A 13091-nucleotide genomic window follows, 5' to 3' on the forward strand; every position below is an offset into this window, starting at 1 on the left:
CGACCCCTGTGAAAGGGTCATTTGACCCCCAAAGGGGTCGCGACCCACAGGTTGAGAACCGCTGAACTAGGGAGTATCCCAGAGAGAACATTTTCCAGCATGAGCCAGGGGCACCGACAGCTTCCCGTCTAGCGGAAAGAGGATCTAGAAAGAGGAGAACAGGGATGTGGAGTCCGGAAGACAAGTGAAGACCTGGTGATCTGTGCGGAAGTTCTGGAGGGATTGTAGAGTGAGGTCTGAGAATTGATTAGATGTGCCTCCGTGACTATTAAAAGTGTGTGTGTGTGTGTGTGTGTGTGTGTGTGTGTGTGTGTGTGTGGCGGGGGTCCAGGTAAACAAGTCATGCGAAGCACAGTCATTGACTTCTACTTCCCACCTAAACCCTACATACATCCTATCTAATAATAGACAAACATGGTAAATAACCATACACCTCCGCTACGCTTCCCATTGGCTAATCAGGGCGATATGCAAATTAACTGCCAACCAAGATGGTGGCTGGCAGCCAGGCAGCTGAAGCAAACATGAGGCTTGGTTGCCCCGGCAATGGAGGAAGCCAAGGTTCCCCGCCTGCTGCTGCCAGCTCTGAGCTGCATTCTAAGCAACTATGTTGCAATTATAGAAACTAAACAAACCCAGATACCTGCTTTCAGCAGCCGAGGCCTCAAGCTGGAGCCGGCTCTCAGCTCCAGTGACAGCCATAGAAAGTAAATAAATCCCAGAATAAAAAAGAAAAAAAGGAGAGGTTGGGAGCTTCAGTTGCCCACCAGCCTGAAAACGACCCTCAGCCCCTCACCCAGACTGGCCAGGCACCCCAGTGGGGACCCACACCCTGAAGGGGGTGCAACCAACTGCAAACAGCCATCAGCCCCTCACCCAGGCTGGCCAGGCACCCCAGCAGGACCGCCACCCTGATCCGGGACACCCTTCAGGGCAAACCAGTCGGCCCCCACCCGTGCACCAGGCCTCTATCCTACCTAGTAAAAAGATAATATGCAAACTGACCCTAACAGCGGAAAGACTGGGAATGACTGGTCACTATGACACACACTGACCACCAGGGGGCAGACGCTCAAGGTAGGAGCTGCCCTCTGGTGGTCAGTGAGCTCTCACATGGGAGGAGCTCAGCTTAGCCACAAGCCAGGCTGATGGCTGCCAGTACAGCAGTGGTGGTGGGAGCCTCTCCTGCCTCAGCAGCGCTAAGGATATCCGACTGCAGTTTAGGCCTGCTCCCCACTGGCAAGTGGACATCCCCCGAGAGCTGCCGGGCTGCCAGAGGGATGTCTGATTGCCATCTTAGGCCCAATCCCCTGGGGAGCAGGCCTAAGCCAGCAAGTGGTGATCCCCTGAGGGGTCCCAGACTACGAGAGGGCACAGGCCGGGCTGAGGGACATCCCCCTCCCCAGTGCACAAATTTTTGTGCACTGGGCCTCTAGTCCTATATAATAAAAGACTAATATGCTAAGTGTCTGGTTGTCCGGTCGTCTGGTCAACCAAAGTGTAATATGCTAATAATATGCTAAGGCTGCTCAACCGCTCACTATGACGTGCACTGACCACCAGGGGCAGACAGTTGACCAGTCGCTATGATGTGCACTGACCACCGGGAGGCAGACGCTCTGACCAGTAGGTTAGCTTGCTGCTGGGGTTCTGCCCATCAGGACTGGCCAATATGGGCCAGACACACCCTGGAGCTCTCCCACACATGGTCCCTCCCTGGCTGGCCAAACTCCCACATCCCTCCCTGGCCCCGGCTCCAGCTTGAGGCCTCGGCTGCTGAAAGCAGGTATCTGGGTTTGTTTGGTCCCTCCCTAGCTGGCCAAACTCCCACATCCCTCCTTGGCCTGGCCTGCGCCCCCTTGCAACCCAGGACCCTTCGGGGGATGTCAGAGAGCCAGTTTTGGCCTGATCCCACAGGCCTGGCCGAGGGACCCCACCGGTACATGAATTCATGCACCTGGCCTCTAGTAAAGTAATAACAGATAAAAATTCACAGTGAAAGAATGGGAGAGGAGGTAGCAGTAAATAAGAGAGGTCAACAAAATTATAAAGCCAAGGAATGTGCGCTGTAGTGATAACTGACAGCAAGCCAGAGAAGGCTGAAACCTATGTGTCAGGGGAAGTCATCAAGAAAAGAGACCAGAATCCCAGCAACAACACAGAGAGGGTAACAATTAAAGAACCAGCTCTGGACAGTTGACCTCCCCAAACCAGTTTTAAGTGAAATACGGTCTGCTTTAAAATCAGGACTGTGGTTTACAACACGGAGGAACACAATCAGAAAGGATATATGCACCCATATGTTCATAGCAGCACAATTCACCATAGCTAAGATCTGGAAACAGCCTAAGTGCCCATCAGTAGATGAATGGATTAGAAAACTGTGGTACATCTACACGATGGAATACGATGCTGCTGTAAAAAAGAAGGAACTCTTACCATTTGCAACGGCATGGATGAAACTGGAGAGCATTATGCTAAATGAAATAAGCCAGTCAATGAAGGAAAAATACCACATGATCTCACTCGTTCATGGATAATAGAGACGATTATAAATTTTTGAACAATAATAGATACAGAGGCAGAGCTGCCTCAGATTGTCAAACTGCAGCGGGAAGGCCGGGGAGGGTTGAGGGGCAGGAGGGAGGGGGCTAAGAGATCAACTGAAGGACTTGTATGCATGCATATAAGCATAACCAAGGGACATAAGACACTGGGGGGTAGGGGAGGCCAGGGGATTGTCAAGGGCGGGGGGGGGGGGGGGAAGGACACATATGTAATACCCTTTGTTAATAATTTAAGCAATAAAAATTAAAAGAAAGAAAAGAGACCAGTCTTTGCCATCGAACCCCAGGAGGGCTCAGAAACTGGGAGAACTGGTAGTAATCTTGGTAAGGAGCAGTGTGGCATATATCCTTTCCCCTACCTGGATAAAGCCTGGAGCAGCTGAGCCAGAGTAGGAATGAACTGAGGTACAAGGCATAGCTGAGGGCACTGAAAGTACACTCACGTGGGAGCCCAGTCCCACTTCTCCCACTCAGCCATACAGCTTCAGACAGGAGGAGGAGGATTGCCCTATAGCAAATGGCCCCTCAAAACAAGACCCGCAAACATTGGCAGCTGGGACCTAGTAGAAAAGCAGAGAAGACTATCCTTTGGCAGGCTGTGTCCATTGACACAGAGCTTCCAATGAGCTCCTCAGAGCTCCCCATCATCAACATGAGCCAGATTTGAGAAAAAACTCTACCACAAAAAAACAAAACACAGATAATGGTAATTTGAGAAATGGGGATGATGCAAGGTATGGAAGAGGACTTTGACAAACACAGAGATAAGATGTTGCACCATGAAACAAGAACCATCTGACACACTCATTCCCTCCTGGCCTTACTTATCTCCATGTTTATCACCAATTTGCATACCAAATGTTTTACATATTTTTTTTGTTTATTGCCTACCTGCTCACTAAAATATAACCCTATGAGGGCTTAAATTTGTTTTGTTTGTTACTCTATCCCTAGCACCTGGAACAATGTCTGGCATATAGTAAATACTCCAAAAGCATACACTGAATAAATGGATTCTCTAAATAAGAAACATTAAGGAAAAATGACTCTCAGAATAAAAAAATATATATATATGGCAGAAAATTTAAAATGTCACTACAGAGATGAAATAGAGAAAGTTTAGGATAATCTAAAAAGATTAGGACATTAGAAAAATGAAGAGAAAGAAAATTATATCCATCCACGTGTCAAACATCTGAAGGAGTTCCACAGGGAAATAGTGGAGTGGATGGATATATTAATTTCAAAATACTCCCAAATGGGTAATTATCTAGATTGACAAAGTATGGTAGATTGTTTTTCTAAAGATACCTCCATCACCTCCCACATCACAGGTTTTCCTAAAATGTGGTGGTCTTAATATGTGTCACCATTGAGAAATGGGATCTATGCCCTGTCCCTTGAATCTATAACCAGATGTTTGGAACCAATACAATGCAGTGGATGTGATCCTGCATGAGTTCTCCAAAGCTGGGCTTGGTGGAGTCCTCAGATGCCATATACCGGTAAGAAGTCCAACTACCACCTGGCTGGCTTGGCTCAGTGGATAGAGCATTAGGCTGCAGACTTAAGGGTCCCAGGTTTGATTCTGGTCAAGGGCACATGCCCAGGTTGCGGGCTCGATCCCCAGTGGGGGCATGCGGGAGGCAGCCAATCAGTGATTCTCATCATTGATGTTTCTATCTCTCTCTCCCTCTCCCTTTCTCTCTGAAATCAATAAAATTATATTTGGGAAAAAAAAAAAAAAAGTCCAACTACCCTGGCGATAACTTACTTGAGGAAGCCAAGCTACATGGTGAGGTCACATACAGCCACTCGGGTTGAAAGCTGCAGCTGAGCCCCCAGCCATCAATGCAACATCACCTGCTAGCCATGTGAGTGACCTGTCTTGGACACCCAGCCTAGTCAAGCCTTCAGATGACAGCAGCCCCAATCAATACCCGACTCTGACTGCATGGGAGATCCCAAGGAAAAGCTACCAGCTGAATCCTTCCAAAACTTAAGCTACTATGTTTGGGGTAGTTTGTGACACAACAGTAACTACTAGAAAAAAGTACTACTCTAAGTGCTCAGCACAATAAATTGGATGGGGTGTTGGGGGAGGGAGACCAACACTTCAAGCATGTTGTTGAGAAAATTGAGAACATCAAGATAGAGATGATCTTAAAAACTTCCAGCAACAAAAAAACAGGAATGATTTTCAATCTCAAATTCTATCCAATCAAACGATGAATCAAATATAAGAAATAATAACATTTTAAATGTGCAAGCTCCCCGGCTGCCAGTAGATGGTTCCATCAAAATGAGAAAGTGAATCATTTCCTTGGAATTTAGACAATGTCCAAGCTGTTTGCCCAGAGGGTCATCTCCACAAGAGGAGCTAGCACAGTACCTGACTGTGATGGGAGGAACTTTACACTCAGGGCAGACAGTTTCAGATGAAGCCGCGATAGGAACACAGAAAACTAAGCAAATGAAAAACAAGGCAGTTGACTCCAAGAAAAGCTGAAAGTTGTACCTAAAGGAAGTGTAACCATAACCCAAAACAGGCTCAACAGCAAACAGTATTAATACAGTCATACTGAACTCTGAATGCAGATTTCAGCCAACACTAAACTAGTAGGAGAGGAAATATAGGTATATATGTATGGATGATATATGTTGCAGAGGATAGTGTAAGACAGCTATATCCTTTTCCATTGTAGGAAATCAACAGTTAATGTCTAAAAGCAAGATTAAGAGATAGGTCCGGGGGGGGGGGGGAGGGATAAGAGATCAACTAAAGGACTTAAATGCATGTGTATGAGCCTAACCAATGGACATAGACAGTACAGGGGTTGAGGGCATGTGCTGGGGATGGGAGTGGCCGGGGAGAGGTCAATAGGGAAAAAAGGAGACTTATGTAATACTTTAAACAATAAAGAACTTAAATTTAAAAGAAGAGAGAGATGGGCCCTTGCGCCTGGCCAATGTGGCTCAGTGGTTGAGCTCATTGACCTATGGACCAGGTCACAGTTCGATTCCCATTCGAACATGCCCAGGTTGGCAGCTCCATCCCAGTGTGGGGTATGCAGGAGGCAGGTGATCAATGATTCTCTCTCATCATTGATGTTTCTCTCCCTCTCCATCTCTGAAATTGACAGAAATATTTTTAAAAAGAGAGAGAAATAGGCCCTGGCCAGGTAGCTCAGTTGGTTGGAGTGCCATCCTCATATGCCAAGACTGTAGGTTCAATCCCCAGTCAGGGCACATATAAGAATCAACCAATGAATGCATAAATTAGTGGAACAAGAAATCAATGTTTCTCCCTCTCGCCCGTCCCCTCTCTAATATCAATTTTTTTAAAAAAGATTAAGAAATAGCATTATTTCTGTTTTTATTGATAAACATGAAGTTGATCACTAAAGAAATCCCTAAAACAGTTGAATAGTGTTTGATATGGTGAAGTGGGGACTGGCTGATGGATTTGGTGGTACTGAGATGAGGAAGTTCAGTTCTTTGCTTCTGCTGTGAAGAGAAGCAGCCTATATATAGGAATGTTGGAGGTTTGAGAAGAATGAGAAGATATGAAATAGTCTTCTCGGTGTCTAGTGGATGTAGCATTATAGTAGGGAGATGCTGAGTGCCAATTTAAGATTGGTGGCCATACCCAGCATCACCAAGTCTATTAATACCTCTTCCTGTATACGGCTCAAATGTATTCTTCTCCGCACATCAACTGCTGGCAAACTCAGGATTATACCCTTCCTCTTTCACCTGGATGACTGCAGCACCCACATTTTAAGAATCTTACCTTGTGTTACTGACCTTCCACATATGCCTTATTTACTTACTTACTTTTAATTTTTAATCCTAACCTGAGGATTAGGGTTAAATCAATTTTATTGATTTTAGAGAGAAAGGGAGAGAAACCTCCAATGTGAGAGTGAAACATTGATCAACTGCCTCGCCCCTGACCGGGGATCAAACTGGCAATCTGGTTATGCGCCCTGAGCAGGAATGGAACCCACCACCTTTCAGTGCACGGGACAACACTCCAAACAATTGAGCCACACCAGCCAGGGTCCCATATGCCATTTTTAAAAGAAAATGTGACAAGTCACTTCTCTGCCTAATATCCTCCAATAGTGGATTCCCTTAGCATTCAGAGGAAGGCAGCCAGGATTTCTGTGGTCTGGCTTATCCCCTCACTTGGCAACAATACCAAATGGCACCTCCGGATTTTCATCACACCCTCAGGTACTCTCCCCACCTACACTCCTGTACTCCTCCCCAGAAATTCTGCTCTTATCTACAGCCAATCTTCTTGTCTTCCCACTTCTAGTCCAGAAACATGCTCCAGGCACACCCTCAGAGAGCTATGTTCATGTACTGTTGGCTCTTTCAGATGTGAGTTGGATGGGCCTCATTACTGATGTCTGGCATATCTGGGACTACAACTTTGCTGAGACAATGAATGATGACTTGCTACTCAGAGAAATGTAAGCCACAAACTCCCTTAGAATGCCGGGAGCCGGTCCATCCTTGCTGTTTCAAGGGACCTGGCATATATGGCATACTGTTCTTAATATGTTTGCTCACCTTCTTGGCACTATGTGTTTTAACCAAGGTCTCTGAGAAAGGTTGTTTCCCCAGGTAGGGATTTTCCCCTTAAGTTAGGGAGGAAATAAAACCTCTTAACTAAGTGCCAGGCGGGTAATTAATCACTTTAACTATGAACAATCATGCTTAAGCTACATAATCTTTACTCCCTGGAATGGAGATAAGAAACGCCCTAACCTTTGGAATAGAGATTGATAGGATTGGAATCAACTGGTATAAATACAGTTGTAACAAGACAGAAGAGACACAGAACCTAGGCACAGAACCTACACAGAACGTTCTCTAGAGACAGAAGAACTTCGCTGGAGAGAACATGGCAAAAGATACTGGACAGAAACTGGCCTCAGAACCTAGAGACAGAACATGGCAAAAGATCCTGGACTGAACCTGATTATAGAACATGGCAAGAGAACCGGACTAGAACCTGGTGACTGAACCTGGCTGGAGAACCTGGACAGAACCTGGCTGGAGATCCTAACCAGAACCTCTCTGGAGATCCAGACCAGAACTTGGCTGGAGATCCTGGCTGGAGATCCTGGCTAGGATGCTGATGAATTGAACACTGTCTCCGTGTCCTTCCTTCTTCGCCGACTCCGTCTACGCCTTTGGGGAACCCCTGGACCTGCTGGGGTTGGACCCCGGCATTAGAACATGTTGGTGGGTGATAGTCTGAGATCATGAAAACAGGTAAAATCAAAGACGTTATATAGGAGGAAACAGCCTACCATTTTGAAAACGGGAGTCCTCTTTAGACATTCAATGTTTTATTTGCATAATTAACTGTCACATTTCCAACAGTGCATCAATAGAGCAGGTGGGTGGTAAGGAGTGAGGGGTCCTGGACTGCGAGAGGGAGCAGGCCGGGCTGAGGAGCCTCCCCACCCCCCAGTGCATGAATTCCATGCATCGGGCCTCTAGTCAAGAGTAAGATTATTTCAAGGAAATCTTCTGGATAGACCCTCCCACTCTCAAGTCTGCTCAAATGTCCACCATGTCCAGCAGTGTGGAGATATGGAGCTCTGAGGCAATTTCTTCTTCCCTTGAACTTTGGATCAGCCTTTCCAGGTGCTTCAGCCGTTCAGTCAAAGATGTGCCAGTTGCCTCTGACAATTGCAGTTGTTCCCCTGTCCTTTCATTCTATATGAATAGAAAGAAACTAAACATAGCTTTGGGATATCCATAAACCAAGATACATTCTCTTTAAAGGCACTAGATTGGGCTTGTGTTAGAAATCCTGTCTGGGGCATGCTGCACTCAACAAACTCCCCTCTTGACGCCTATCACAGATCCTTCCAGCCTCTTCCACACATATACATACACCTGGTATCATCTGCACATGAAATGTTTCTCTGATGATTTACCATGAACTTTCAGCATCAATCATTTTTATAAAGCATTATTTCAGGAGCTACAAATCACTTGAAACTCCCATCTTTGGATATTCAGTTTGTTTCCACTTTTATGCAGTATAATTAATGCTACAGTGAGTAAAAATACATTAATTTTTTCATATACAGTAATTTCTTTAGGGCAGAATTATTAGGTCAAAGGTTACAAATATTTTTAAGTTGTCTGCCAAACTGATAAATAGAAGCAGTATGTCTTAATTTACTTTCCCTCCCCATTGAAGGGCTTCCTAAAGCCAGCCCAAGAACATACCTTTTACCTGTCCAACATTAACTAAATAACTATGATTAAAACTCTGGTTTTGCTTCTTCTACCACTGAAGCAAAGATAGTGAGGTAGAAAGATCTAATCTTTGGAGCAAGTAGGTCTGGCTTTGAAAAGCAGCTCTGCTGCTGACCAGCTGAACAAACGTGGATGAGGTCCTTGACTTTTGTGAACTTAACCTGCTCAGGGAAAGGTAATCCCAGAAAGGAAGGTGGGGGTGATGCCACAGCTGGGACAGTATGTGCTCCATAAAAAGAAGACACTTTGATCACCTGCTATTCTCCTCAAGCCCTTACTGCATGTCAGCACAGTGGTAGGTTTTGTTCACTCTTCAGCATGTTTCAATTCCATTCTTTGTTCATTTCACAAGTAGAAACTCAAAATTAGCTGGGCCTCTATAACTGACAGATTAAGTTTAAGAAAACATCTAATTTAAGCTAATAACTTATTGGTCATTATAACATCACACGATGAATTAAGCATTAGTTTATGTCTAATTCTAATATAAATGCCAAATGTACTCTCTTCTCACCTGTGGACTAGTAGTTGTGGATGTTTTAATCACAGGTTGGATAGTCTGAGGCAGAGACACCAGAGTCTGAGGAAGGTAGAGGGGAAGGGAAGTTGAATCTGTAAATGTTCCTGAGTCTTCAGACAACAACTGCTGAAGTTGATCTTCAAATCTGAAACATTTGAACATTAGGAAGCAAAAAATTAACTATCATTCACTTCTTCTCTATGTGGATACTTTAAATTGTTTAAAGCACTGCTTTTTACTAAGTATAGAAGTAAGTTATGACATCAATTGAGAAAATTATTTTTAAAATTATTATTAGCCCTAGCCAGTTTTTTCAGTGGTTAGATCATCGGCCCAAGGACTGAGGGTTGCAGTTTGAGTCCAGTCAAGGGCACTTAGCTCAGTTGCAGCCTTGATCCCTGGCCCCAGTTGGGGCACATGCGGGAGGCAACCAATCGATGAGACTCTCACATCAATGTTTCTCTCTCTATCTCTCTTTCTCCCTTCCACTCTGCCTAAAAATCAATGGAAAAAATATCCTCAGGTAAGAATTAACAACAACAAAAAAATTTAATATCGCCCTGGTCGGTTTGGCTCAGTTGGTAGAGCATCGGTCCAAGGATGGAAGGGTCGTGGGTTAGATTCCCAGTCAGAGGCACAGATCTTGATCGCAGGCTCCATCCCAGTCCAGGTCGAGGCTCGTATGGAGACAGCCAATCATTGTGTGTCTCTCACATTGATGTTTTTTTCTCTCTCCCTCTCTTTCCCTCTCTCTCTCTCTCTCTCTCTCTCTCTCTCTCTCTCTCTCTCCAAAGATAAATGGAAAAATATCCTCAAGTGAGGATTAAAAAAAAGTCTTCTCTTTAATTTATACATCCAACTTACAATTAATGAGAAAGGTGGCATTTAGCCAAACACAATTGTTTTTAAATGTTATTCAACATTATTCATAATTCTCTTTTACTGTATTTTCTCTGGTTTATTTTGGATTTTAGTGTCTATAATTAATTCTTAACTCTTGATGGAATAACTAAAGGTATAGATTGATACTTACAATTTTAAATTAACTCATAATACTATCCTATTGGCACCGACCATTCTAGAGCTGTCCACTCCATACAATTGTCTTTTCAAGAAAAACAATCTGATCCAATTGTTTAAATGATACAGACTTGGGAAAATCTACTTTTAGAAATCATGACACATTCAGTTACTCTTACAGCATATATTTATCAAGCCCCTACCAAACACTAGGCACCATTCTAGTTACCAGGGATATAGCACTGAAACAAAGCAGATAAAGCCCAGGTCTACGCAGCTTATACTCTAGTGAGGGGAAACAGAAGGGACACATACCTGGGGAAATGTGGTCTGAAGGTGAGAAAGACAAAGTGAAGACAGGGAGACAGGGAGGGCTGGGGGGACAGGCAAGGAGGGCCTCAACGAGTAGACATTTGAGCAGAGGCTGGAAGTGAGTGTGAGGTGAGCCACAGCGATATCAGGGGTTGGCTGTGGAGTCCTGAGCAAACGGAACAGGGAACGAAAAGGCCTGGCTATGCAGTCCCTGGCGTGCTGGAGGAAGGAGCAGAGGTCAGAAAGGAAATGGTAGGCAGAGCACAAAAAGCCTTGCCCACCTCATAAGGATTTCGCCTGTGGTTCAGGCTCAGAGAGGAAGCCACTAGAAGGTTGTGTGCAAAGGAATATGACCTCTGCCTCACACTTGAAAGGCTCACACTGGGTGGGCCAAGACTAGAGTACGGTCTACTGCAGGGGCCCTCAAACTACGGCCCGCAGGCCACATGCAAATACGAATATTGTATTTGTTCCCGTTTTGTTTTTTTACTTCAAAATAAGATATGTGCAGTGTGCATAGGAATTTGTTCATAGTTTTTTTTCAAACTATAGTTCGGCCCTCCAACAGTATGAGGGACAGTGAACAGGCCCCGTTTAAAAAGTTTGAGGACCCCTGGTCTACTGCAAACATGGTCCGGTTCTGAATGTTTTGAATAGAGCCAATAGGATTTGTGGATGGACTAAGTTTGGAGGGATGATTTCAAGGCATTCGGCCAGGGCAGCTGGAAGGATGGAGCTGCCTTCAACTGAGAAGACAATTGTAGGAAGGGAAATTGGGAATTGGATTTGGGATGTTAGCTTTGAAATGGCTATCAAGGAAGTAGTAGGATATTCAAATCTGTAGTTCAGATAAAAACTCAGGGTTTGAGATATATATTTGGAGTTGTAAGAATATTGTTATTTAAAAATCCATGAAACTGGATGAAATCACTGGGGTGTATGTACAGATAACACAGATGCAAGGTGCAGAGAGTGAGTGAGGGGGGAGTGGGAGGAGAGGAAGAACCGACAGGAGGGACCTAGGGAACGTGACCAAGCAGGCAGGAGAGGGACTAAGGGCATTCTGGGAGCCAGGAGGGAGGGAGCAAAGGTGGAGAATGGTGCTGGGACATGGGTTCATGGTCAGTTCAGCTGTGCGGGGGGCAGTGATCCTAACCAGAATAGACATGAGGGGCAGAAAGGGGCTACAGGAAAAGACTGGAAAGGAGAACTGAAGAAGTGAGAATCACTGGTTTTGAGTTCACTATAAGGGAGCAGAAACACGAGGTGGTGACTGGAGAGGGAAATGGGCCATGATAAGGGAAAATGCCAGAAGACTGACTTTCAAGCATGGAGTGGCTTAAGGACACAATGAGTAGAGGGAGGGGCTTCACCTCTTGCTCTCCTCTTTTTCCAGTAGAAGACTGCTGGAGAGACACTGGGCCAGGAGCTCCTGGGCAGAGGCCCCACGCATCAGGTCCTCCGTGCTGGGAACCGGCCCCTCTCGGCCACACTCTGCACTCCTCTTCCCTTTTCGGTGCACGTGAAGTAACGGAGTGGGAAACTTGTTTGCAGAAGGGTGCAAAGTCTTTGTTTCCAAGCTGTAAGTACATGTTTGAAACACATGATCAGGAAAGAGGGAGAAAGGGTTTCTCAGGAAATAGGTAGATGTGGGTGCAGAGAGAGCCTGAGACCCACCCCTTCCTGCTTCCAGCTTCCCTCACGGTCAGGGCTTCCCTCAGGTCAAGTGCAGGGCTAGGAGGGAGGGCAGCCTCTGCCTACGGGACTTGCGGTATCCCGGGCAGCTGGCCTTGGAGCATCCCTACTGAGTGTTGCTTCCCATCCCTGGATTATCAACAGGTCTCTACTCCCCCTATTATTAGCAAGGTTCTTATTTTTATATTCAGCTATTAAGTCCATCTGGAGCTAATGTTTACGATCAGTGGGAGATAGCGAAGCTAACTTTTTTTCTAAACAGATGCCAATGTCTGCCTCCCCACCCCCTAATTTGGCATGGTACTTTTCTCACAAATGGTTCTGTGTCTGGACTTCCTATTCCGATCCATTCGCCTACTGTAACTTTACTATTATGTTTTAACATCAGAAAGAGCAGGCCTTCCTTGTTATCCTTACTCAAAATGTTCTCAGCAATTATTACACATTTTTTTCATTGTGATGAATTTTAGACTTAACCTGTCAAGATCAAGGGGAAAAATCTTTTGGGTTTTTTTCAATTAGAAATGCCCTGCCCTAGCGGGTTGCTCAGTGGTTAGAGTGTCGGCTCGGTTGCAGCCTTGATCCCCGGCCCCTACTGGGGCGCTTGCAGGAGGCAACCAATTGTCTCTCTCTCTCACATCAACGTTCTCTCTCTCTGTCTCCCTGCTCCCTTCCACTCTGTCTAA

At 45.4% G+C, this 13091-nt stretch overlaps 1 protein-coding gene across 1 annotated transcript in view; it reads right to left on the reverse strand.

Moving 5' to 3' along the window:
• Positions 1 to 7903: 7903 nt before the first annotated feature.
• Positions 7904 to 13091, reverse strand: part of MCM3AP (minichromosome maintenance complex component 3 associated protein) — a 40886-nt gene continuing 35698 nt past the window's right edge. The window contains exons 27-29 of the mRNA XM_081085937.1: positions 12084 to 12290; positions 9373 to 9523; positions 7904 to 8306 (exon numbers count right to left, since the gene is read on the reverse strand). Of these exons, the coding sequence (XP_080942063.1) occupies positions 8148 to 8306; positions 9373 to 9523; positions 12084 to 12290 (517 nt within the window). The 3' untranslated portion in view covers positions 7904 to 8147. The remainder of the gene's footprint in view (positions 8307 to 9372; positions 9524 to 12083; positions 12291 to 13091) is intronic.

This window comes from Myotis nattereri (assembly GCF_964212035.1).
Source record: "Myotis nattereri genome assembly, chromosome: 3".
NCBI lineage: Eukaryota > Metazoa > Chordata > Mammalia > Chiroptera > Vespertilionidae > Myotis > Myotis nattereri.